This window comes from Chionomys nivalis, chromosome 11, assembly GCF_950005125.1.
Source record: "Chionomys nivalis chromosome 11, mChiNiv1.1, whole genome shotgun sequence".
In the NCBI taxonomy this organism is placed as follows: domain Eukaryota; kingdom Metazoa; phylum Chordata; class Mammalia; order Rodentia; family Cricetidae; genus Chionomys; species Chionomys nivalis.
The window spans coordinates 70,568,136-70,594,642 of record NC_080096.1 but is presented as its reverse complement, the minus strand read 5'-3'; the positions used below and the strand labels follow the sequence as shown (position 1 = coordinate 70,594,642).

Here is a 26,507-nt window from a genome sequence, read left to right as displayed (position 1 = left end):
GCGTGTGTACATGAGTGATTATGTATGTGTGTTTGCATAAACCTTATTATAAGGAATTAGTTTGCATCTTTATGCAGGTTGGAAGGCTCTGCAGTCTTCAGGTAAGAGGCTGCAGAGGGCCAGTGGATTCCATCCAGGTCTGAAGGCCTCAGGATAAGGAGTATGAAAGGCAGAATACTCTAGTTCATGTTGTAGGATAGTGTAAATTCACCTTCCCTCTGCATTTCTGCCCCATTCAGTCCTGGAACACTTTGCACGATGTCAGCCCCAAATAAGATAGCCATATGCTTTGCTGTTTCACTAACTGAGCTACAAATTATGCACATAAACACTTTCCCCCAAAATCATAGTTAACTTCATATCTGAGTATCCCATGACCCAGTAAAACTGATGTCCAAAATTAACTACCTCAAAGTTGTAATTGACTAATTAAAAGGTGTTTTTAAGGGTTCTCCTAAGGATATGCAAATGTGAAGTGAGGAGGGGGTTCCCTTGTAGGTAAAAGTTAAACTGGCATGAATGGAATCTGTTACTTTTGTTAAAAAAGAAAACAGAGCCCAGACCTGAGCCAGCAAGTCAATTTGGTTAAGAAAGTGCATGGAACCTGAAAAGAATTGGATCAGCACGGATGAATTCAAAGGACAGTGACAAGGGCCTGGAAACTGTTGCCTCTGTATTATTTTCTAACTATTAATGTTCTTTTTAAAGTATTGCGATAGCGCTTATCAATGTAAAAGTTTCTCTTGTAAGTACAATCTCCTGAGTTTTCTTACAAAGCGCATATGTTATGCCCAAATCCATGGGGTCCCCACAAAAGCCAACAAAGGAAATCGAGTCCCATATGTAAAAGCAAAGAGCCTTTATTTTAATCAAGTTTGCAAACTCGGTCTCTCTGCATGTCCAGTGTATTGGAATATCCAGAGAGCCCTGAGTTCAATTAGGAAAAAGTTTTTGTAGTAGTAAAGGTGGGGGTGAGAGGGTCTCTGAGGTTTAGGGCCCTTCTGATTGGCTGACATTTGTCTAGGGGTGTCCTGTTGAGGTGCACTGGCAGGTGTCTCTATCTACAGTTCTTGGAATTTGCTTTGAATAGTCTGCTCATGGGTGGGGGTCAGGCAGTCTCAGCCTGTGGTTCCTCTTGCAGCCAGGCATTATCTCAGGGTAAACTGTTGAGACTCCCAGACTCCATTTAAATCCGTTGATGGCCAGAGTCCCAGGTGATAGTGGTTGGAAGTAAAGAAATTCCTTTGGGTGACCTGCCCAGACTTAGCTTATCATGGCTGGACCCCACACATACATCTTTTCAACTTTCCTACAAGACAACCAGGCAGAGTTTCACAGTAGTTTATCCTGCCATAATATAGCCCCCTTTTCCTTCTGCTTTCCCAGTGCACTTTCCCAACCACATTTGTGCCTCTACAGGTATCTGAGTTTGTCTGCAGAGGATCAGAGACCAAATATAATGACACAAGAGCCCAATCCAAGTGTCCGTCACCTTAATTTGGTCTCATAACCAAATTTGTTGCTGTTTGGTTTTTATTGCCTAGTTACTAAGATGTGGTCTCTTCTTGAGGAGCGATGAGCATATGGTAGTTCAACATAGCTTCTGATTACAAATGCACATAGAGTTTTAAAAGAAATCAAATTTCAAAAGACCCTTGGGATGTGGATGATATAAGTTGTGTGGTAGTGGTCAGTGACTGCTAGGCCATGTGTTTCTTGGTCATTTTGGGGTTTCTTAGAAAGGCTGAGCCCCTTTACCTTTGAAAGCTAACTTAAACTTTGGGTTTCTAAATTCTGAAATCTCCACTTCTTTTCACGTGTGCTCCTCTGAAGGAAGATTGGCATGCCTAAACTACTGCCAAGAGCTAGGTGTGGTTCAGGTAGTCAGACCATAAAAGTTCCTACTTTCAAGCTTCAGATAAAACTTAAGATGATTATTTCTCCTTTTTTGTTGCAGATACCTTTTATATTTGCAAATTAAAAGAGACATTTTTCATGGTCGACTGTTATGCTCCTTTTCTGATGCTGCCTATCTTGGTGCTTGTATCGTTCAAGGTGAGTCCAACCCCCAGGACACTCATTCCCAACACTGCAATGGGCAATGGAACTTATTTTGTGTCTCTCTTCCCTGCTACCTATTACAATCCTGTCTTTGTCTGTGGGGGAATCTACTTATGACAATGTAGTTTACCACAGATTCACCTATTCACATTCCCTCCCAAGTCAATCCTGGCAGAAGGCTGAGCACCACTGTTCACAGTGCCTTGATCACATTTGAAGACTTACAAGCCCCAAAGAGTAGAATATAAAGTCTCTCTTTTTTTTTTTCTCAAAGAAACAGACCATCATTTTGTAAGACTTTCATATTGATGCCGGAATTTTATGTTTTGATTCGACTTATCAAATGATACCTAATAGACATATCAAGGGGTGAAACCATATCAAGGAAATGGATTTTTAAAAAGTAGGTCACTCCTTAATCGTATTTCATGTGTGCATGTATTTTCTATAAATTTTTCAGCTTTTATAGGCACACAAGAATAAATTCACAAATCTGTTTGATGAATCCTCCCCTTTTCCTAATTATTTTGTCAAACTTGAATTACTTTAGTTCTTTAAGCTTTAATGTTTTCCTGTATAACATGGGATAGTTATAAGTCCATCTACACAGGGAATTTTATAACAACTGTGAACTAAGTCAAAGAACATTACGGACCATAAGAGGTAGATGTTCTTTTTAGGGATGAACGTAATACTAGTGTGTTGGGAAGACTGAATGCACTCACCAGACTTAGAGTCTAGATGCTTCTAATCTTTTGTTTTAATGCTGGTTTAAAAAAAATTTTACCTTTGAGTAGGTATGATTTTAAAGATAGGTTTCTCAGTTTTTAATTGTTCTTTTGGTTTTGAGATTATAATATAATTATATCATTTCCAACTTGCCTTTCCTTTGTCCAAATCTTCCCAAATACCCAACCTTGACCATTTTCAAATTCATGAACTCTTTTTTTTCTGTAATTATTTTTACATATATATTATGTATAGTATATGTATGTATATGTATATATGACCTGCTGAGTTTGTATAATGATATTTGATATTATACTATATTTGATATTTGATATTTCATTTGATATAGTACATGACTAGGCATTTGATATTATATGAACAAATAGTGTGCTTTTCCAGAGAATAAGTATTTATCCCATATTCAGCATTTCTTAGTTGCCTGTAATACTTTTGTGTAGGGTTTAGGTCTCTTGAGCTTTCCCTGTTCAGGTCTATTGCTGGTGTCCTTATTTAGCAATGTTTAGGCAGTCATTCTGGTGAGAACTCATGAGAGTAGCTTCTAACAATCTGAGAAGACAAAGTCTTACAGGAAAACCCTAATCCTCTGGCTTTTATAATCTTACCACCACCTCTTCTATAATATTACTTGAGCCTTGGGTAAAGGGATTGTTTTGTAACTACACCTATTAGCACCAGCTTCTACAACTCACCATTTTGGTTGGTTTTGGTTTTCTGAATCAGCTCTGTCTATTGCCAAGAGAAGTTTACATGATGAGAGATATGAGGACTAAACTTCCTGTGGGTATAAAGACAAATGTTTAGAATGTAGTTAGGGATTATGCTGACTTCTTAAATGGGTTCTCCTCCAAAATCCGTGGCTTCACTATCCCTGTGTAGTTGGTAAGTTTCCAGCACAAAGCATTTATTTTTTTTTTATTGAGCAGGCCTTAAGTCCAATTAGAAAGCTGTTGGTTATCACCAAGGTATACTTACAACTTACTGCTGCACTTTTAGAGTTATTTCACTATGTTGGTCATTTTTGTGGTTAATAGGTATCGTAGTTAGATATGTCTGATGATTGCAGTGCTCCTTTGGAAAATTACATGATGCCTTATGGTAGCATTAAAGCTAATCCTCAAAAAGGAAACTCTCAAGTCAGTTCCAGATCAGGAGCCTTTGGTCCCTGTTTCTGAAGTACATAGTGTCTTCAACAATAGAGATTTACCTTTATGGAGTGGTGCTTCAATCCTGAGAGAGAGAGAGAGAGAGAGAGAGAGAGAGAGAGAGAGATCATTACATTTATACTAGTATTGCATCATTTGGCATATCTTGCCAGGCAGGTTATTATATATAGGCTTATAGAGTTCAGAATGTGATGAAATTAGTGATTGTCTCCTCCAGCAGCATTTGTGACAAACTCCAGCTCTATGAAAACAGAACAAAGAAGACCCTAAGAGAGACATACACGGAAAGGAAGGAGAAAAAAACAAGATCTCCAGAGTAAATTAAGAACATGGAGGTCATGGAACAGGGGAGAAGGGGAGAAGGGAAGAAAAGAGGGGAGCAGAGAAAAATGTATAGCTCAATAAAAACAATTTAAAAAAGAAAGATAGTCAATAGAAATGAAACTTCCAATAGATTACCAACTAGATTTCTTCATGTTCTATAACTCAAGTACATGACATCTTCAGCAATGGGTTCGTATTGTCCGCTTCTGGAGGGTAACCAATAGCACTGGAAATAGCTTGTAATGTCTGGCGAGAGGTCTTTGAAACCTCGATGGCCAATAACTCAAAAAGAGGCAATTCATTCCTAGTACTGGGGGTTATATTTAATAGCACATGGTATCTAGTTGTAATCTAACTTATTATATGGTAAATCCTAATGATTTTACTGTCAATTTTTTCTTCCCCAAGACCTCTCCACCCTCCCTTCCCACCCTAACCCTATTTAATCTTTCCTGTTTCATTTTTGCCCTTTGCTCCTTTGTAACATTAATTCTATTTTATTTATCTTGAAAAATACCCTCTTCCAGATGGGCTTCTTATTATTTGCATAACTTCTATGGGTATTCCAAATGAAGCACATGTATTTGAAATTTTAAGGCTAACTTCCATATGTAAGAGAAAACATGCAATGTTTTCCTTTCTGAGTTTTGATTGTCATACTGAAAATAACTGTTCCCAATTCCATCCATTTATGTGCAAATTTAATTTTCTTAGCAGCTTGAATAATCTTCTATTATGTATGTGAAACATTTCCTTTATCCATTTATTAGTTGATGGAGATCTAGGCTATTTCCATTTCCTGAAAATTGTGAATAAGGGAGCAATATACATAATGAGTAAGCATCTCTGTAGTAACAGAGTCTATTGGATATATATTAAAGAGTAGTATAGCAGAAATTCAAAGGAGAACTAGCAATAATACTAAAAATATTCTGCAAAATAGAAACTTGAAGGAACACTTTCAAATTCTTTTTTATAAAGTCAGTATTACCCTGATACCTAACCTAGGCAAAGACTCAAAAACAGGGAAGATTATCTCTGATTAGCATAGCATCAAAATTCTTGATAAAATTCTACCAAACTAAATTCAAGAACATATCAGAAAGATTATCCACCATGATCAAGTTAGCTTCATCCAAGAGTTGCAGGAATAGTTCAACATATTAAATAATTTTTAAAACATTCCAACAAATAAATATACTAAATGCCATCTCATTAGATGCAGAAAAAGCCTTTAACAGAAACCAATATCTCTTCGTGATGAAAGTCTTGGTGAAAATAAGAAAGGAGATGCATTTTAATATATGAAGGCAATTTACAACAACCTGAGGGCAAACGTCATTCTAACTGGAGAAAAAGCCAAACCATTTCCACTAAAACCAGAAACAAACAAAGATATCTATTGGTTCTATTTCTGTTCAATATGTTATTAACATCCTAGCTAAAGTAATAAAACAAGTGAAGAAATACAAGCGAAGAGTATAAAAATAAGAAAAATTGAATCAAAGTATCCTTATTTACAAATGATATGATTTTATGTAGAAAAGATCATAAGGATTCCACCAGAAAGCTTCTACAGCTCACAAATACATTCTACAAAGTAGCAGATTGCAATATTGAGACAAAAAAAAAATCAGTAACCTTCCTATAGACAAACAAAAAACAGACCAAGAATGATATAAGGAAAGCAATACTATTCACAATGGGATGAATAAAAAATAAAATACCTTTGAATAAACCTAACAAAAGAGGTGAAAGGTTTCTCTAATAAAGACACAAATAAATTGAAGAAGATACCCGAAGATGAAGTCTCTTATATTCATAGATTTCTAGGATTAGCTTTTGAAAATGACCATCCTAACAAAAGCAATTTATAGTTTGCCATCTGTAGCAAGATTCCAACAACCATTCCCATCAAAATGTAAACACAATTTTTCACAAACTATTTTTTCTTTAAATTTTGAATTTCACATGAAAACCCAAAATTCTCAAGTTAGCTAAAACAACACTGAAAATAAAAACTTGGTTACCACCATTCCTGGTTTTTAATTATACTGCATGGTTACAGTAATCAAGGCTCTATGTTAATGGAATAAAAACAGACACATTGATCAATGGAATAAAATTAAGAATCCAGACACATGTTCACATATTTTTAGACACCTGGTTTCTTTTTCATAGAGTTAAAAGGTACATAATAAAGAAAATAATGCATTATTTAAAAATAGTGCTCATGAAACTGGATAGCTACATGTAGATGAAGAAAACTAAATGTATATCTTTCACTCTGCACAAAGCTAAACTCCATATGGATTGAGGACCTCAACATAAGACGTGGTAACTTGATACAGATCTTCTCCTACAGACTTCCTCACCACCCCAACCCTTTGTCTCAGCCACCAATTCCCATAGACATTCTATGGGAACCTGCTAGCCATACCAGCCAGAGAAGGTGCAGGTATGTGATCCTCATATCTTCCCCACTTCCTCATCTTCTACAAAACCAGTACCCAGTCTCATCCCCAGATCAGTAGCACACCACATACTGTGGCCTCTTCTCCCTCTCTGCTCCCATTCTCAAGGAACTAAGCAGATCCTGGTGGCATACCTTGCTTTTCTCCTTCCTGTGGACATCTTTGGCACCCTTTCTAGCCTATCCCTATCCCTAAGTTTCAGCTTCCTATACCTACAAACACATTCTAACCAAAACCTCCAGTAGCCAAATCTGGCAAAAATCCGAAAAGCATTCCCTACCAGGTAACACATAGCTACTACAATTTTCTACCAACTAGCAACAGCAACAGAAACCAAAGAACAAAATGCCCACCCCACAAAGATAAGACTAGACATCAGCAACTAGTATTATAATCATCCCAAATCCTGATGCCCAGATGCCAGTATAAAAACATAGTCAATGACTATCAGAACAACGTTTCAAAAGTAGAGCCCAGCAACCTTACTACAGTAGGCCCTGAGAAAAGCAATATATCTGAAATAAAAGAAAGGGACTTCAAAATTGCCTTTATGAATATGTTATAGATAAACTTAAAGAGAAAATTCTTCCTAATTCCCTAAAAGAAATATAGCCAAACACAGGTAAACAATGAAAGATAATTGAATTAGTTATTTAGGACCTGATTATAGAGATAAAATCAATAAAGAAAATCTAAACTGAGGGAATTCTGTAAAGAAAAAAATTAGGAATTCAAACAAGAACTGCAGAGGCAAGTTCCACCAATAAAATACAAAATATGAAAGAAAGAAGCTCAGAAATTTAAAAATATAATAAAAGAAATGGATACACCAGTCAAAGAAAATGTCAAAGATCTAAATATTTCATCAAAGATCTAAAAAGCTCCTGGCATAAAACATCCAGGAATTCTCAGATACTATGAAAACATCAAATCTAAGAATAATAGGAATCTAAGAATAATGGGAATTGAGGAAAGAAAATCCCATCTCAAAGACCCAGAAAAAATTAATAAAATCATAGAAGAAAAGTTTCCTAACCTAAAGAAAGAGATGCCTACAAAGGCAAAAGAAGTAGACAGAAAACTAAATAAACTGGACAAAAGAGGGGGGACACCACAATAACAAATAATGAGAACCAACCAATGTTGCTTATTGATAACTCTCTACATCAATGGCCACAATCATCCAATCAAAAGATACAGACTAACAAATACAGAGGATTAGAAAACAGGATCCATTCTTCTGCTGCATCTAGGAAACACACATTAACATTAAAGATGGACATTACCTCAAGTTAAAAGGATAGAAAAAGATACTCCAAGAAAATTGACGTAAGACGAGCCAGTATAGCTCTTTTAATATCCAACGAAATAGACTTCAAACAAAAACTACGGAGATAGAGAAGAGCATTGAATATTCACCAAACGAAAAATTCTCCATCAGAATATTGCAGTTCTTAACATCTATACAATAAACACAAGGGCACCCAGGTTTCATAAAAGAAACACTACTACAGCTTAAATTACACATTGACCCTTATAAAATGGTAGTGGGTAACTTCAATATTTCACTTTCACCAATATACAGATCATCTAGACAAAAGCTAAACAGAAATATGCTGGACCTAGCTGATGTTATAAGCAAATGAACCTAAGAAATATTTATAGAACATTTCACCTAAACACAAAAGAACATCCTTCTTATCGGAAGCTCATGGGATGTTCTCCAAAACTGACCACATAATTGGACACAAACCAAGTCTAAAAAGATCCAAAAATTTGAATAACACCCTGTATCCTATTTGACCACCATTAATAAGGATGGATATCATCAACAATAAAAAGCTTAAAATTCATAGCAAATGAACAATGTTCTAATAAATGTAAAATAGGTCAAGACAGAAATAGAAAGAAATGAAATATTTTACAAGTGAATAAAAACAAAATGCAGCATACCCAAATTTATGAAACAATGACAGCAATACTAAGAGGCAACTTCATGGCACTAAGTTCCTACACTTAAAAAAAGGATGGAGACAGGATAACTGATATCATGAGCAATAAAAGAATTGCTGGAGGTATCATCATCCCCAACCTCAAACTGTACTACAGAGTCATAGTAATAAAAATAACTAGATGCCCTTCAATGGAAGAATGGATGAAGAAAGTATGGAATATATACATATTGGAGTACTACTCAGCAGTAAGAAACGATGACTTCTTGAATTTTGCATGCAAATGGACGGAAATAGAAAACACTATCCTGAGTGAGGTAAGCCAGACCCAAAAAGAGGAACATGTGATGTACTCAATCATAATGGGTTTCTAGCCATAAATAAAGGACATTGAGCCTATAATTCTTATTTAGCCTAGAGAAGCTAAATAAGAAGGTGAACCAAAAGAAAAACATACAGTCATCCTCCTGGATATTAACCTTCATCAGGCAATGAAAGGAGACAGAGACAGAGACCCACATTGGAGCACCGGATTGAAATCTCAAGGCCCAAATGAGGAGCAGAAGGAGAGAGAGCACGAGCAAGGAACTCAGGACTGCTAGGGGTGCACCCACACACTGAGACAATGGGGATGCTCTATCGGGAACTCACCAAGGCCAGCTGGACTGGGTCTAAAAAAAGCATGGGATAAAACCGGACTCGCTGAACATAGCGGACAATGAGGGCTGCTGAGAAGTCAAGAACAATGGCACTGAGTTTTGATCCTACTGCACGTACTGGCTTTGTGGGAGCCTATGTTTGGATGCTCACCTTACTAAACCTGGAAGGAGGTGGGAGATCCTTGGACTTCCCACAAGGCAGGGAACCCTGACTGCTCTTCGGGCTGCTGAGGGAGGGGGAGTTGATTGGGGGAGGGGGAGGGAAATGGGAGGCGGTGGCGCGGAGGAGGCAGAAATCATAAATAAATAAATAAATAAATAAATAAATAAATAAATAACACAGACAAAATTTCCCTGAGAGGTAGCTTTCTTGAGTCTCAACAACAGCTTATCAAGGATCTAGGCTTTTTCTTTTTTCTTTCTTCCTGTCATTTTGTGAGAAATATTTTTTAAAAGACCAGATCATGAGCTGAGTGGTAGTGGTGTACACTAATCCCAGCACTCAGGAGTCAGAGGCAAGTGGATCTCTCTGAGTTTAAGGCCATTCTGCTCTATGAGGGAGTTCCAGGATACCCAAGGTTACACAGAGACCTATCAAAAAAAAAAAAAAAAAGGAAAAAGGAAGGAAGGGAGGAAGGAAGGAAGGAAGGAAGGAAGGAAGGAAGGAAGGAAGGAAGGAAGGAAGGAAGGAGAGAGAGAGGGCGCTCTGGTCTCTTGATTCTGACAGAGAAGGAAGCACAGTATATATTTGAACTTAGAGGCACAGGAAAGCCCTTCAAACTAAATATCCTCTCTATAGCAAAGGACATCATTATTTGAATGCAGAGGTAACATACAGAATAGGAAAAAAATGTCTAACAGCTATGTTAATAACAGTATCTACACTACCCAAGGAACTGAAAAAATAAACATAAAGAAAAAATAACTCAATCCTAAAATGTGGCATGGAACAAAATACAGAGTTTGCAGAAGATGAAATGCAAATAGCTGGTAACGGTGTGTGATGAACCAGGCTTTGATTTTTGTTTTCAATTTTGATTGAACTTTAGAGTCACCAGAGGGAGCTCTCATCCTTATCTGTTGGGGAAATATAAATAAAAAGTACTTTGAGATATCATCTTACCATGGATGGAATGGCTATGATTCAAACACAGTAATGATGAAAAATGCTGGGGGGGGGAACATTTATTTATTGCTAGTGGGAGTGCAAACTGCTGCAGCCATTATATCAGTATGGAGATTCCTCAAAGAGCCGAAAAACATCTGCCATAAAACCTTGTATATATTGATAGCATACAACATGGTGTTTTGAATGTTTGCCTTTTATTGTTTCTAAACTCAATATATATGTTTGTATATATAAGTATATGTATATATAATATCCCTACTTTGTATGTAATTTTTGTGTGAACACTCCAGGTCTATTCTAGTTATTTTAAAAAATAGTATATACTTTTACTAAGTATACTCACTATGTAGCACAACAGATTTCTTAAATGTATTTCTTCTACATGACTGAAAATGTATATCCTTTGACTAGCTCTGGAGGGTGTTATTATTGATGATAACAATAATTTTGCTATGAACATTTAGTGACTTCAAGGGCCTACAAATCTGGAAAATCCGAAACAGTAAAATTGTCCAGCACCCTATACGTCAATAGTGCTTTAATTAAAAGCAACAATGTTTTAAATTGTTTTAGGACACAGAAAAAGAGGTGTAGAAAGACCTAACAGGTACCCACATTAACATAGTCAGATGTGAACACGAATATGTCTCTAGAAAATGAGACTGGTATTCTCCCCATGAGTAGAAATGCATTATATTGGATAAGCTCAGTCTATATGCTTATTTTGGATGGTAAATGACAGTGTATACGTGTCCTTATTGTATTGTTTATGATTTCTCTCTTTTTCTCCAATTTTTGATGGTTATAGCTGAGTTTGGTGATTATTATCCTGATGAGCATCCTGAGAATTATATCAGTGAGTTTGAGATTTTCCCCAAGCAGTCACAGAAGTTGGAAAGAAAAATCATGGAAATTCATAACAATGAACTCAGGTAATATATGTGAAATTGTAGAGATGAAAAAGCATTCTTACTATGTAGAAAATGGGACTCATGTGAAGTCATATGATTTGAAGTGTGAGTAGGCAGCCTTGGGTTGCAGAGAAATGTTTCTGAGCCCTGCAAAGTATGACTTAGCATCTCAATTAGTGTAAGATTTTCCAAGACAGTGCCTATGAGAAGTGAGAAGTTAGAAAAGGTATGTATTTTGCCTCAAATATATTGCCTCAAAACTGTATATTTTCTCACTTCTATCAACTTAGGAAGAACTTTCTGTTAAAGAAAATGTGTTGAAAATAAATACAAAATATTCATTATTCTTTCTACATTTTGGAAATAAATGTACTATATAGAGCAATGACTCACAGTATTCCAGCTGATACAACCGTGGTATAGAGAATTACTCTTCTTAGGAACCAAATGGTAAGAGATATTAATGAGTAAACTGTGTTCATTGCATGGATTAGTAGAAATAGTGGATCTTCTGTGGATAGACTTTGTAGGGCTTTAAATTCTTGGTGAACATTATAATGACAAACATTTCTGAGCATTTCCAAGTTGCCAAAATATAAAGCAAAGAGGCTTCTAAAGGCTGTTCTGCCCCATCCTTCCAAATTGTAGGCGACAGACACCCTTTGTGTACCTGTGAAGGACAAACAAGGTGATCTTGAAGAGGATAAAGAATGTTTCCTATTAGTTAACATTGATATCATAACATGATCCATGATTACCTGACACTAATGCCCACATATTACTCCAATGTTTGGCAGTTCTAGGAAGCAAGTAGTCATTCAGGTGTTACAGTAGCAATGAGCCCTGAGAAAGAGTCAGGACTAAAAGGCTGCAGATGTTAGTTGTGGTTGTTTAAATGAGAATGTCCTCATAGGCTTATATATCTGAAGACATAAGTCCCAGTTGTTGGCACTGTTTGGGAATGTTTAAGAGGTGTGGCCTTGTTAGAGAAAGTATCTAATTGGGATTGGACTTTGAGAATTTAGAAAATTGGTGTTGTTTCCAGTTTTTTACTCGTTCTCTCTCTGCTTCCCGTTTGGAAGACAGACATAGTTCCAGCTGCTATGTCTGCTGTTCACTAATATGACGGTGGTGAACCCTTAATCCTCTGGAAACATCAGCCCCCAAAAAGCCTTTCTTCTATAAGTTGCTTCAGTCAAAATGTTTTACCACAGCAGGAGAAAGATAACTAATACAGTAACCTAAAATCCTGTGCCAGAAAAACTGTAAGAGTTGAAGGAGAAATAAAAAAGTGGAATACTTCATTATAATTAAGGGAACAATTAATCAAATTAATCAAGAGGACATTGCAACCCTAACATATATGTGACAACCTAATGTGCAAGAAAAAACTTACTACTGAAATTAAAGGCACCCATTAACTACAATAGTGGGTGACTTTAGTATCCTATTCTCTCCAAAAGACAAGAGATCTAAAAAAAAATTAAAAGAAACATGAAATTAAATGACATCATATATCAAATGGACCTAAGCAGTATCTACAGAACTTGTTCTCAAATACCAGAGAGTGTAGAGTCTACTCAGTAATTTACAGAAGATCCTCTATAGTTGACCACATATTAGGATGAAATTCAAATCTTTTTTACACACAATGAAATGTTTTCAACAATAACTGAAACAGTCATCTGTAGCATCTCTATATACTGACAACAAATACAATGAGAAGGAGATCATGGACAGACTGACATTCCCAATTGCTCTAACAAAATAAAATATCTAAGAAAAAACCTCACCAAGTTGATAAAAGACCTCTATAATTAAAACTTGAATCTCTGAAAAAAACTTATTGGGGAAAACATTAAAATTTATACAGACAGTCCATGCTCGTGCGCTGGTACTGTGAAAATGACCATTCTACCAATAATTAACAGATTAAATGCAATTCCAATCAAAATTGCACAGGATATTCTTTACAGAAATAGCAAAAGAGTCCTAAAATTTATATGAAACAATCAGTGACCCTAGAGAGGACAAACAACCCTGAGGAGAAAGGGCAATACTGGAGGGATTAAAATTTAATATTTCAAACTATGTCACATAGCTATAGTAATTTATAAAGTACCATACCAAGTATGGTAATAGTAAGTACACACCGAAACAGATGTTTAGATCAGTGGAACAAAGCAGAAGACTCAAACATGAATGAATGTAACTATAACTATCTGACATTTGACAAAGATGACAAAAATATACATTGGAGAAAAGACAGTGTGCTAGTACAAGTAGTTCACACATAGAAAAATGAAATTAAATCTGTTATATATCACACTACACAAAAATAATGTTCAAATGCATGAAAGACCTCAACCTGAAGCACAAAAACTGCAAGTAAACAGATAGTACCTTATGATGGAACATAGGTGTAAGAAAGGACTATATTAGTAGGAATTCATTGGCTTGTGAATTAAGGCCAAAAAGTGATAAAAAGAGAAATCACAAAACTAAAAAAATTCCATGTAGGAAAGAAGAAGCCATGGAGTTCAGTAAGATGGAATTCATTTCTGGTACTGTAGACTACCAGTGGCTGAGAACATGGAACCTAGAGCAGAATCTCACTGCCACTCTCCTAAACCAAGATAATTTTAACTGTATTCTAAATGCGTATTCTTGTACCCACAGATCAGTGTAGCTCTTAGCCTTCATGAGGAAGCTTCTCTTTGCAGAAAATGGAAATAATCATAGAAAACCACAATTAGTCAAAATGCAGAGAGCAATTGACCACAGTGTGCCATGCCCCAATTTATACACCTATAAAACAACCCCAAACCTTTCTGTCAAAAATGATCACAAAAAGACATAGAAAGATTTTAAGAGTCAGAAGACCAGGATTTCTGCCGTAACATTTTCCAATGATGCTTTCCCAAAGCCTTGGTCCTGCATGGCCTCAGTTTGCCTTCATATCTTCTTCTACCAGACTGTCTGCCCATATTTGCCATATTTTTTTCAAAAACGGGGCCTACAGACAGGTAATTTCAATATATACCATCTCTCTCTAAGTCAAATATTAGAAGTGGCAGGCTGGAGGCTTTCCTTCTCAGTTCAGATTCTTAAAGATATACCTCATTGATCTCTCTAACTCTAAATAATGAAGTAAACATCAAAGTCATATTATTTTATTTCGTTTGAGATCTTAGAAAGATAAATTAATTACAATCTAACCTGTCATATGAAGCAGAATGGTATAGCTGGTGTTGTTTGTTATTGCTATTGTTGTTATTTTCATACTCCTCTAAGAATGAGTAATGGATATAAAATATATATATATATATGAATTAAGATTTAAAAAAAAAAAGAAAGAAAAGAATGAGTAATGGTAGAAGAAGAGGCGCTTGCCACAAATATAAGAACGAATAGCCAAACCTCTAATCTGCAGGACAACTGAATGATCCCCCTCTGAGATACCACAAATACCAGCCAGGGCAGGGCACATCTTGCCCATGGGGAGTCAGGGAAATGGGGAAGAATAAGATTTTACAATGCTCAGAGGGCCAGTAATGGATCTGAAGGGTACATGAGTTTCCCTACTAACATCAAATTCTACAACCAAGCTGTAAATAATACACTCTCTGGAGCCTCTTAAATTAAGATCCAGCATATACTAAAAGACAAATATTAAAAGAAATGCTCAAACATTTGAAGCCAAATGTGAGGAAACTTTAAAATTGCAGCAATGTAATATGACTAAAGTCCTGAACAAGTTATACCACTAACTCAATATAGATAATCCCACTGCTCAGAATGAGAATGTGTTATTGGTTTTCTCTCCCTGAATTTAATTATGGAGTTTCTGTATCCAAATGGGTCAGGCAGAGCCAAGCCCATTCCTTCTGTGCTTGTACTTTATAATCAGCTCAGATATGGCCAGCAATAGTCGATACCTCATTATAAGTTAGTAGTGACTAATAACCATTTATTCCTGGGAGCTGTGGGTTTTATACTGTTTGTGAAGGCGTACTCAAAGAAGACCAATATGAAAGAGACTGTTCTTTGTCAGCTAAAGTAGTCAGGACATGTATATAGGACTTAAATATAGGACAGGAAGTACAGCTAAATACATAATTATCCAACCTCATCAAATTTAGTTGAATCTTAAGAGAATTATATGTTAGAATTGCTGGCTCCTAAAAAAGAAATGCAGCTAATCTTTGATTTTTTTCAATATCTCTTTGGAAAAACTTCATCTTGCAGATGATTTTTATTTTCTGTTGCCATATTCAAAGTTATTCCAGAAACTAATGTCCAGTGGGAGACTAAAGGAACAGAATGTAATTACTTACTATGAAAAAAATTATTAAATGACAAATAATTTAGGAGTCTCAGGAGCTCAGTTTATTTAATTTCTGTCTTAGCTTCTATGGCTCTATCCTCTTGTCATCTCTGATACCTGCACTGAGTCTTTCTTTGTGTATAAATTTGTCAACTAATTTATTCAGATGCTCACTTAGCAGAAATATGCAGACAAACACAACCAAGCAATATTGACATGAAGGTTTGTATTTTAAAGATAATCTTGTGCTTTCCTATATTAAACATCCTAACTGACACTTCCCCTCCATAGGTTTTCTAGTTTCAGTCATGTTCAGGGGTAATAATTGAGGAAATGATAAACCTAAAAGAAAGAAAATGGAAAAAACTGAGCCTAAACCTCATGTGAAACAATAAAAGACCCTAAATAATCAGAACAGTTGAGCAACATGAACAAAGTTGAGGACATGCCACTCCCTGAGTAAGGAATATACAATCAAACTATAGTAACCAAAACATGACACCCTTGTAAAACAGCCACAAAAACAATGAACCAAAACAGGAAGCCCCAAAATAATTTGATGCACTTACAGCCAATGATATGCAGCAAAGAGCCCAAAACACATGGTACTAAAAATGCATTGTCTTATCAACCTGTGTTGGGAATGGCAATTATCATCATGCAAAAGAATAAAACTAGATCCACGTATTTCACTATTGTCCTAGTTAGGATTACTATTGCTGTAATGAAACACCATGATCAAGAGTAAGCTGGAGAACAAAGGGATATTTGACTTATGCTCCATCATCAAATAAAGCCAGGACAGGAACTGTGTTAGCTACTGTAAGCACCTAAGGACCATAGCTAACACAGAAGCTATGGAGGAGTGCTACTTCCTGGTTTGTACTGTTTTGCTTGTTCAGCCTGTTTTCTTATAGAACTCAGGACCACAAGCCCACCTAGAGTGGACTGAACCCTCCCATAACAATCACTAATTAAAAAAAAAAAAATACCCAACAGGTTTACCTAAAGCCCCGGACACATTTTCTCAATTGAAGCTCCCTCCTCTTTAATGACCCTAGCTTGTGTCAAGTTGATATAAACGTCACCAGGATAACTATATAAAACTCAACAGAAAATACACTAGATTTAAACTTAAGGCCTGATACTATGGCATATAGTATTTTAATACTCTTAGTTTTATCTTCAGGGTTCTCCCCTTTTAAACTTATGGAAACAGGTATTCATTACTTAATAGCATGTCTAGTTTCTTTGGTTCGTTACACTTGTGATATTAACCCATTTCCTATGTATCGTTGCTTTTATTTATTCTTATGGTTGCTCAGTATTATGTATTATATCCATACTACTGTTGTTAGGTGTACAGTCACATTGTTTTTTTCGATTACAAAATCACTATCTTTTATATACTACTTGGCATAATAATTAAGATTATGTTGAAAGTGTTACTATGATTAGAATTGCTGTAATTTATCATAAACAAACTAAATTTTAGTAGATAGTGCCAGAGCTTTCCTTTCCATATTAATTATCCTAACTTGCTCTTTCTCATCATAATAGGATGCCTGGTTTTGTTGTGCACTCTCTCTGTTGCTAGGCTTTGTTAGGCTTTTTAGTTTTATCATATCCAGATATGTTAAGGGTTTTTTATACTTTTAAGTTATATTTTGCTAGTAAAGAGGTTGAACATATTTCTGCATACATGATGATTATTCATGTTACCTACTTATTATGTGTATAAGACTTTTGTCCATTTTTTGGTTACCTATATTTTTTTAAATGCTGTTTGTTAATTATTAGGAGTTTTAAAAGTATTCTAGATATTAGTATTTTTTTGGTTGTCCTCATTGCTGATCTATTTCTCCCATGTTGCAACTTGCCTTTTCATACCCTGGATAGCAGCCTCTGTTTAGCAGAGATCCGTGAGTTTAATTGTAAGTCTTCTGGAGTTGGTCAGATCTGGAACTCTGCTGTCACCTGGTATTAAGTTTGGTGTTCTATACCATGAGGTATAGAAAGGATGCCTATAAAGAGTATTTGCCATAGAAAGTATTAGTTACAAAAATACTTCTTAGATAAGGGAAAATTAGTCACCTTTCATTTTAGTCTATTTCCTTTCTCTTGTTATCACAAAACACTAGAGGCTGGGTACTATATTTAGAAATATATTCATTTAGCTCTGGAAATGATCATCTGTTTAACTCTGGCTGTATTGCAACATTTCAGATGGTCACATGGTGAGTGCATTTGTGGGAGGGCAAAGACAAACCATTCAGGGGCTAAGTAAGCTTGCTTCATCTCAATTACTCAATCTCTCTCTCTCTCTCTCTCTCTCTCTCTCTCTCTCTCTCTCTCTCTCTCTCCCTTATTACTTTGTGTGAGTATAGATGCATGCTTGCAGAGTTGCAAACTGGTACAGAGACAACATCAGGTGTCCCTACTTGCCTTCCACCTTATTGTAGGCAGAGTCTTGTTTTTCCCTGCTTATGTACAATGTGCTAGCTGGCCTGTGAGATTTTCCAGAGGTTCTGCTGTCTCTACCTCCTGTGTTGTGCACTATTGTGTCTGTCTCTTACATGGGTCCTGTGAATCCAGACTCTTGTCCTCAATCTTACAGCAGTACTGTATACACTGAATCATATCCCAGTTCTGTGTCACTTTGTAATACCTATCTCTCAATGAGATATTAACTGGGATGTAACGAGAACTACAATACCCCTTTAGAAGGCACCATTCTTACTGACTTTTGCACTTGGTCACATCTCTAAAAGGTCCCATCTCTCAACTGACCATTCTAAGGACAAGCATATAGAAAATGAATATGTAAAGGGTGAACTGAACTGTAATCTTTGCTACATAGACTAGAAAAAGAAAGATGAACCTTAAAGACAACTTAGATTTTACAAAAGCATAATATATGGTTTTTAAGATGTACTAATAGAAGTTGGAGAGATGGCTCAGTCATGGTTAAGAGCACTTGTGGCTCTTCCAGAGGACCCAGGTTCAATTTTCAGCACCCACACGGCAGCTCACAACTATCTGTCACTCCAGATCCATAGTATCTAATACCCTGCTGGTCTCCCAGAGCACCAAGTGACCAAGAATGCATATGCTACACAGACATAAACGCAAGCAAAACAGTCATATATATATATATATATATATATATATATATATATGTTATATATATAATAATTTTAAAATTAAAGAAATAAAAATACATTGACCATTTCATCATCATGAAAGTGGCCGTCTCTATACAGCAGAAGAGTTCTAACCAGTCTGTAGTGGAGTGAGAGCCTTTTGACTAAGACAAAAGTATGAGTCCACGCAGAGGCAGTTCTGAAACTTTAGGAGGCAAAGGGACACGTTGGCTTTGAACTTGGTGCGCCATGAATCCTGTCTAAATTACTAAGGCTGAAATTTTGCATTGAAGGCTGTTACAATAGATTGTTGTTTTAGTAGCCTTTGGGATATCACAGCTTCATTAGTTTTCTCCTAAAGCAAGTAGAAGTGTGTGTGCTATAGAGACAGAGACAGAGAGATCAAGGGAAGAGATGATGGACTAAAGAGTCAACACAACACTGATTATGATGAAGATGCCCCGCAGATATACTGAAGCAAAACTTCAATGCAATAAGAGAAAAGGAGGAAATGATTCCTATGGGCACCATTTTAATTTAATGAATCCTTTAGTCTTTTGAAGGGATTGAGTGACAATTCTTCTATGTATGGAGCTTCAGTGCAGTTAGATTTAATGGCACAATATAATTTTGTAATTAAAATATAAAATGGCATTCTGGTTTTCCATAGCATACCCTTCTTAACCAGGAATAGTTTAGATTTTGGTACATTTGAGATGTTCATATTAATCAAAGTAGGATCTTGAAATATTTTATTATCTCATGTACAAGTCAGTCCTTCATGAAACGGTATTTGATAACCCCCTTTTTCCTGCAGCTTGTTTACCAACATAGAGTACAGTTCTAGAACTAATCTAATATTTGAGATTTCCTCTGATAATTCAGGACTTTTTGTAGAATTACCTACTACTTTTTTTGTACCCAAAAGGTTCTGTTTAGGATTGTTGTTGGGGGAATAAGAGTGCCCTCTTTCTGGTCTGGACAAGAAATACCATTCATCCTGGGAAATCTTTTAAAGAAGAGATCCTGAGTTTTCTTTTGTATTAGATATAATTTGTGAGGACATCCTTACTAGTAATTTGATAATATTGAGTAACTACATACTCAATAGAGTGCTGATATTATACAGCAGTGTATTTTTGTACAATTAACTACAAAATGTGACCTTCTCAAGGGGCTCTGCATGGTAAGAAATACTGGTGAATGTACCTGGTCCTATTGACTTAAGAATTTTTATTCTATATTAAACAGAAAATAATATTCGATTGATTAACAGGATGACTAGTTTTTACTGATTGTATGTTACTTGAATTCTCTAATTTTTAAAATGTGTGTGCGTGTGTCATTTTAGAGGTCAGAGCCCAGCGATTGCTGAATTCAACTTACTCCTGAAAGCTCATACATTGGAAACTTATGGGGTGGATCCTCACCCATGCAAGGTAATGGCCTCAAAGAGGTCACCATGTAATCATTATTTTGTTCCAAATCAAATTATTGGCATGCAGGCCTGGCAAAATACCCTTAGATTTATACAGCCTTACCACAAAAATTATGTGGAAGATATAACAAGTAGGCTATCATCACATGTTTTGAATGTGATTAGGTTCTGTGCCAGAGACCTGGAAATGCTAGCTAATTGTATTGGAGTAGTCAAATTTTCCTAAATTAATATGCATTCATTTATTCATCTAATGGATGATTTCCTTCAGAAAGTGAGAGTATTCAAACAACTTTACTTTCAAAGTTTTTACCAAAAAAAACACTGTCTTGGGGCCATCATTTTCAGACTTTCTTTCAAGTCCATCTCCTTTCCTCTTTGATGTTCCTGTACCCACAGAATCATTCTGTACCATAGGCCTCGGTGGCTAGGGTAGGCCAGGTCTCAGGTAGGCAAACTTTTTATTATAATTCCTGTCTTCCATTCCTGACTCTTCTGACTTACTGTTAATACTCCAGTAACCTGCATATAGGGGCTTCTCCTCCCAGCCACCAGCATTCCCTGGATATTTTGCCTTTTGATGCACACCCAGATAGGGGAATGCTTTGTAGATGTACCCACTGGGACTGGGCTCTACAACTCTGCCTTTTGATTGATTGTGGTTTTTTATTATGGGCTCCATCTATTTCAAAGAGAAGTTTATTTGATGATAAATGAAGGATCCACTTATTTGTGGGTATAAAAGCAATTATTTTTTAATGGTTGTTCGTAGGGATTATGCTGGTTATAAATTCTCCTCCAGTAACCATGACTTTACTAGCATTGAGTAGATAGCTAGGTTTACAGTATGAAGCATGGACGCCCTTTTGTTTTGCAGGGTGTTAGTTCAATTAGAGAACTGTTGGTTATTGCCAAGGTACGCCTGACACTACTGCACTCTTAGGGTTATCACATCTTGCTGGCCATTGATGTGGTTTATAGACATTTCAGCAAGTAGGACTGATGGTTGACTCACTCCTTTGGAAACTTACATGGAATCTTCTGGTACCATGAGTCCCCATAGAGAGGGCTTTCTGATCAGTTCCAGCTCAGATGTCTCTGGGTCCTGTTTCTGAAGTGCATAATATCTTCAGCAGTAGGATCTTACCTTCTACCAGTGTGAGGTTACCAAGGACAAAGCAATAGGCTGTACGTTTTGAAAGTCTCTTGAACATTCCTGGCCAACAGGTTAATGTAACTTACATTATATCCACAAAAGATAAAATTATATTAGCTTTTCAATGTAGTCTTCAAAATGGAGAAATGTGAAGAAAAAAGAAACATTTTAAGTTACATGAAATGAGAATATTTGTTGATTTTTTTTCCTTTTTCTCATTATTTAGCAACATTTTCCTCAAGTATGAAACATAAACAACTTTTATCAGAATTACCTGTCTCACAATTGCACATAATTTTTCTGTGTCTCTATCTCTCTCGTGTATGTGTGTGGATACATGTGGAGTGTGCACGCACATATGTGTAGCTGAGTGTGCACATGTGTGTGCTTACATGTGGAGGCCCCAGGTCAGCCTTGGGTGTCTTTCATTAATCTCTCTACACCTCAACTTAATTAGAAAGAGTCTCTCACTAAACTGGGAGTTTATTGATTTGGCTAGGCTGGTATTTTAAATAATCTCTCCTCATTCATAACCAATGAGGGTTACAAGCACACATTGCTAAATCCAGATATTTTTATATGTGAGTTTGGGGATATCAACTCAGATCTTTATATTTGGATGGGTAGCATTTTGCTAATTTAGCTATCTCCCAAGACAGGCAATTTTCCTCATATCAATTTCCTAAAGTGATTTTGTGTTTATATTCCCAAGAAATGTTTCATGCAATAAATATTTTCTTTTCTGCATTTTAACTAAGTATCAATCAGATAGTAACATTAATTCTAGACTAAGAGTTCTTGTCAATCCAGATATTAAAAATAAAATTTGGAGTTATTCTTTAGCATTTATATTTGCACAAACCAAGCCACATTATTAGGTAAGTATTGGATCTATTGTACTCAGCTCAGTCTGCTCATTATCAGCACCTGGGAAACATCATAAAGATCTGCTTGCCCAGAGCTTACCCAACCCCTGTTTCCTCGGGCTCTGAGCATGGAGGTCAAGCTGACAGGTGACACAGATATTCCAGGATGATTCTACTTGTCTGTATTGGAATATGCTTCTTCTTTTTCTACCTATACAATTGTTTTATGGTATTTCTCAGATGCCTCTAGTGAGTATGTAAATATGTTTGTTTCATCCAGTGACTTATAGTCTTTCTTCTTTCCGGAAATGTATTGCCCTCTGTTCATTTTCTTGTTTGGAAACTGACTGAATTTTTTCTGGGGTTTTTTGGTTTTTGTTTGTTTTGGGTTTTTTGTTTGTTTGTTTGTTTTTGCCTTTAAGTTATCCATGAGTTGCTTAGAGTTTCAGGTTTGGCTGGGAGTTAAGTAGGCTTTTTATGGATACTGTTATACTGATTTGCCAGAGATTCTGCATATGGTTGAATCGGTTTAGTCAAAATGCTCAAATTTTTGATTTCATTGTATTAGAAATATAAGGACAATCAAGAAAAGTTTGCTGGCATTACAGAAAAGATCCAGAGCTCAAGTATTCAAAACACTGGAAAGTAGAGTATTTAGGAGAAATCTGTATTTTTTATGTGGTTCCTGATAGGGTAAGATGTCTATTTCTGAAAGAAAAATAATACATAACCTAAGATTTTTTCCAGAGTTTAGAAGTCATGTTCTTGGGAATTCCACCTTAAATAGCTTATTTTTCTGTCTTTAGTTACTGACCTTGGCTTGAATTAACCCAAGATGAAGGAAAGTAAGCGTGTCATTTATCATTTCTATTTCTCAGTCTAAATAGTTCTTAATTTTTATTTCTTCAGGATTCAAGAGGTGCTACAGCATTTTTAGGATTCACTGCAGCAGGGTTTGTGGTATTCCAGGGAAATAAGAGAATCCATTTGAGAAAATGGTGAGTACATCTTTGGAAAAATGGCTTTCCTTTTTCTTGATCTTCCCTTCCTTATTCTTTAGCATTATTTTTTCTGGCACTGTCAGGTAGTGAATTGCTTAGCTGTAACTGTCAACTTGATACAACTTAAAATTATCTGGTCTTCTTGTTAGCTTTTGTGAACTTGACACAAGTCCTAGATAGACCTGAGAAGAGTGACTCTCAACTGAAAAAATTCATCAATAAAAACGTCATTACCACATAGGCATATCTGTCAACTCTTTTCTTGAGGGTTAGTTGGATGTAATAAGGCCTATCCCACTGTGTTTTACAGCATCACTGGGTGGGCAGCCTGTGCTGTCTAAGAAAGGTAGCAGACCCAGCCACTGGAAAAAGCAAGCTATGTTCTTCCAGAATCTCTGCTTCAGTTATTGCCTCAGTATAAAGAAACTATATATTTTTTAAAAAATACTACCAGGAGTAGGGTCTTGCTGTAACACACCTGAATGTGTTTGTTTTGGAGAAGATTGTTACAGGATTTTGGAATTTTGGTGCACAACAGAGATTGACTGTTTCGAGCGTATTATGCTATTCTGTGGGAAATTGTAATATAATGCAATATAAACAATGGAGGCCTGGCTTGTGAATTTTCAAAAGAAAGAAAAGATTATATCAGGGTTGTTTATATGATGCTTTGTATTCACACTTTGTGGAAAGGAAACTTTCTTTGCTTTACTGGGACAATAAATAATGGTTAGCTGAGATTGAAAAGTCAGATGATATTAATAAGACCACAATCATTGAGGTTAAATCTTTTTTTTTTTTTTTTTTTTTTTAATTTTCGAGACAGGGTTTCTCCGTAGCTTTTTTTGGTGCCTGTCCTGGAACTAGCTCTTCTAGACCAGGCTGGCCTCGAATGAGGTTAAATCTTCTAGGAAGTATTTGTTCTGGATCAGAACACAGAAGCTCTAATCGAGAGGGAAGAAAATTGGTGTCTAAGAGACTCCCATTTCATACTTTTGAAGGTATAAAGGTGTCATGACGCACAGATGAGACTAAGCACTGTGTGGCAGGTTCAGAGTCCATGAAGAAGGTCCAGGAGCTGTCATTTATAATGGTGCAGCCTCAGTTATGTTAGAAACCCCAGGACTGAAGGGGTCTTGGAAAAAAGCTGAGGATTGGCAGTGAGTGGCAGAATCAGGGTTCCTGAAGTGAAGCCAGAAGGCAGGTAACTGTCAGTGGAGGTATAGACTCAGGTGCAGATACTATAATCTTGGAATTATCACTAAGGGCAGTGACAGGTATAGAGAGGAGGATGCTGAGCCTCTGCATGATTGTAAAGCTGGAGTGATGGGGCTACCCAAGCCCTTTGAAACTCAAAAGATCATGAGTGAGTCCCAGATATTGGACACTGAGCTATTTTCACAGCTAAAGCTTGTTTTCAATTTGATATAATTTTTTCCTGTGCCTTTTTGTTTAAATAAATAAATAAGAAGTGGTGACATAATTTTGGTTTTACAGGAGCCAACAGTAACATTCCTTTGGGACTTTAACTTTTAAATTATTGGAAATTTTAGAAGATACGGGGCTTTATTTTAGTAAAGGTTGGACTATATTTTATATTGTGATATCAACATGGGATCTTGGGGGAACTGTTATGATTTAACCATAATATGTTTGTTGTCAAGGTAACAAGGAGTAGATTATGCTAGCTAGTTTTTGTCAACTTGACCCAAATTTCTAGACACACATGGGAAGAAGGAATCTCAATTGAGGAATTGTTTCTATAAAATTGGCCTATGGACATGTCACGAGAGAATCTCCTTAATTATTACTTAATTTAGAAGGACCCCACTTATTCTTCGTGGTGCCATTTCTGATTGACGGGTCTGGGCTGTGTAAGAAATGTGACTGAGCAAGCCAGAGGAGCAAGCCAGTAAGCAGCATTCCTCTGTGGTCACTGCTTCAGTTTCTGCCTCCAAGTTCCTGCCTAGAGTTCCTGTCACACTGACTTCCGTTATCTACTACCTTTAAGTGTGAAATGAAATGAGTTCTCTCATCCCCCTCCCCACAGAAGTTGGTTTGCTTTTTCATGGTGTTTATCACAGTGACAGAAAAGCAAGCAAACTAGAATATCTGAAAGAGAATCTAAATTGAGAAATATCCTTGATCAGGCTGGCCTGTGGACGTTTTGTGAATAATTGTTTTGAATATTAATTGATATAGATTAATAGATTCCTAGGCAGGAAGCCTTAAACTGTAAGAAAGCCATGGTTCCTGCTGCACCAATAGGCTGATAAGTAGATTCCTTGGTTAGAGCTTGCTGTATGGAACAGAGTGTTGGCCTGCCTTCAAGTTCCTGCCTTGAGTTCCTGCCTTAACTTCTCTCAGGGACAGATATGTCCTGGAGTTGTAACCTCCAATGAACTTTTTTCCCTTAAGTTCTTTTTGGTCAGAATATTTTTCACATCAATAGAGATAAAAATGAAACAGATAGTAATCATTTATAACCTCTAAAGATAAGCAGAATTCTAACAGGTTTCCAAAAAAAAAAAAAAAAAAAACCTACAACCAATAGTTCTTAAATTATTCACAACATTGAAACATAGACTACTTCCAAACCCCTCCTTCGAAGCCAGTATTAGTCTAATACCAAAACCAGGGATACACACATGTTCAGTTGTGTGTGTATGTGTGTGTGTGTGTGTGTCATGTATGCCAATATCCCTGATAAACAGAGATTCTAAAATCCTTACAAATTACATACAGGCATGTATCAAAAAGAGGAAATCCCATGATCAAGCTGGCCTTATCCCAGAGATACAAACTTAATATATAAAAGAAATAAATGTAATAAACCTTATAAATGGACAAAAATACAAAAATCACATGATCATATCAATAGATGCAGAGAAAGAAAAAGCCTTTAATAAGGCTCAACATTGTTTCATAATAAAAGTCCTAGAACAATAAAGCATGTAGGACAAACCCACAGTCAGTATCATCCTAAATGAAGAAAATCTCAATAAAAAAAAAATAAAATAAAATAAAATAAAAAAAAACTAAAAAAAAAAGAAAAAGAATCAGAAATGAGAGATAACTGCCCACTATTCCCACTACTTATCAGTAATATGCTTCAAGCAGTAGCTAGAGCAGTAAAGCAGGAGAGGGAAATTA

At 36.2% G+C, this 26,507-nt stretch overlaps 1 protein-coding gene across 2 annotated transcripts in view; it reads left to right on the top strand.

The window, feature by feature from the left end:
• The window catches only part of Frmd3 (FERM domain containing 3), a 194,495-nt gene that overhangs the window by 123,466 nt on the left and 44,522 nt on the right, over positions 1-26,507 (top strand). For both annotated transcript variants that reach the window (XM_057785155.1, XM_057785154.1), the window contains exons 5-8: positions 1,958-2,055; positions 11,321-11,444; positions 20,245-20,332; positions 23,263-23,351. In XM_057785155.1, coding sequence (XP_057641138.1) covers positions 1,958-2,055; positions 11,321-11,444; positions 20,245-20,332; positions 23,263-23,351 — 399 coding nt within the window. The remainder of the gene's footprint in view (positions 1-1,957; positions 2,056-11,320; positions 11,445-20,244; positions 20,333-23,262; positions 23,352-26,507) is intronic.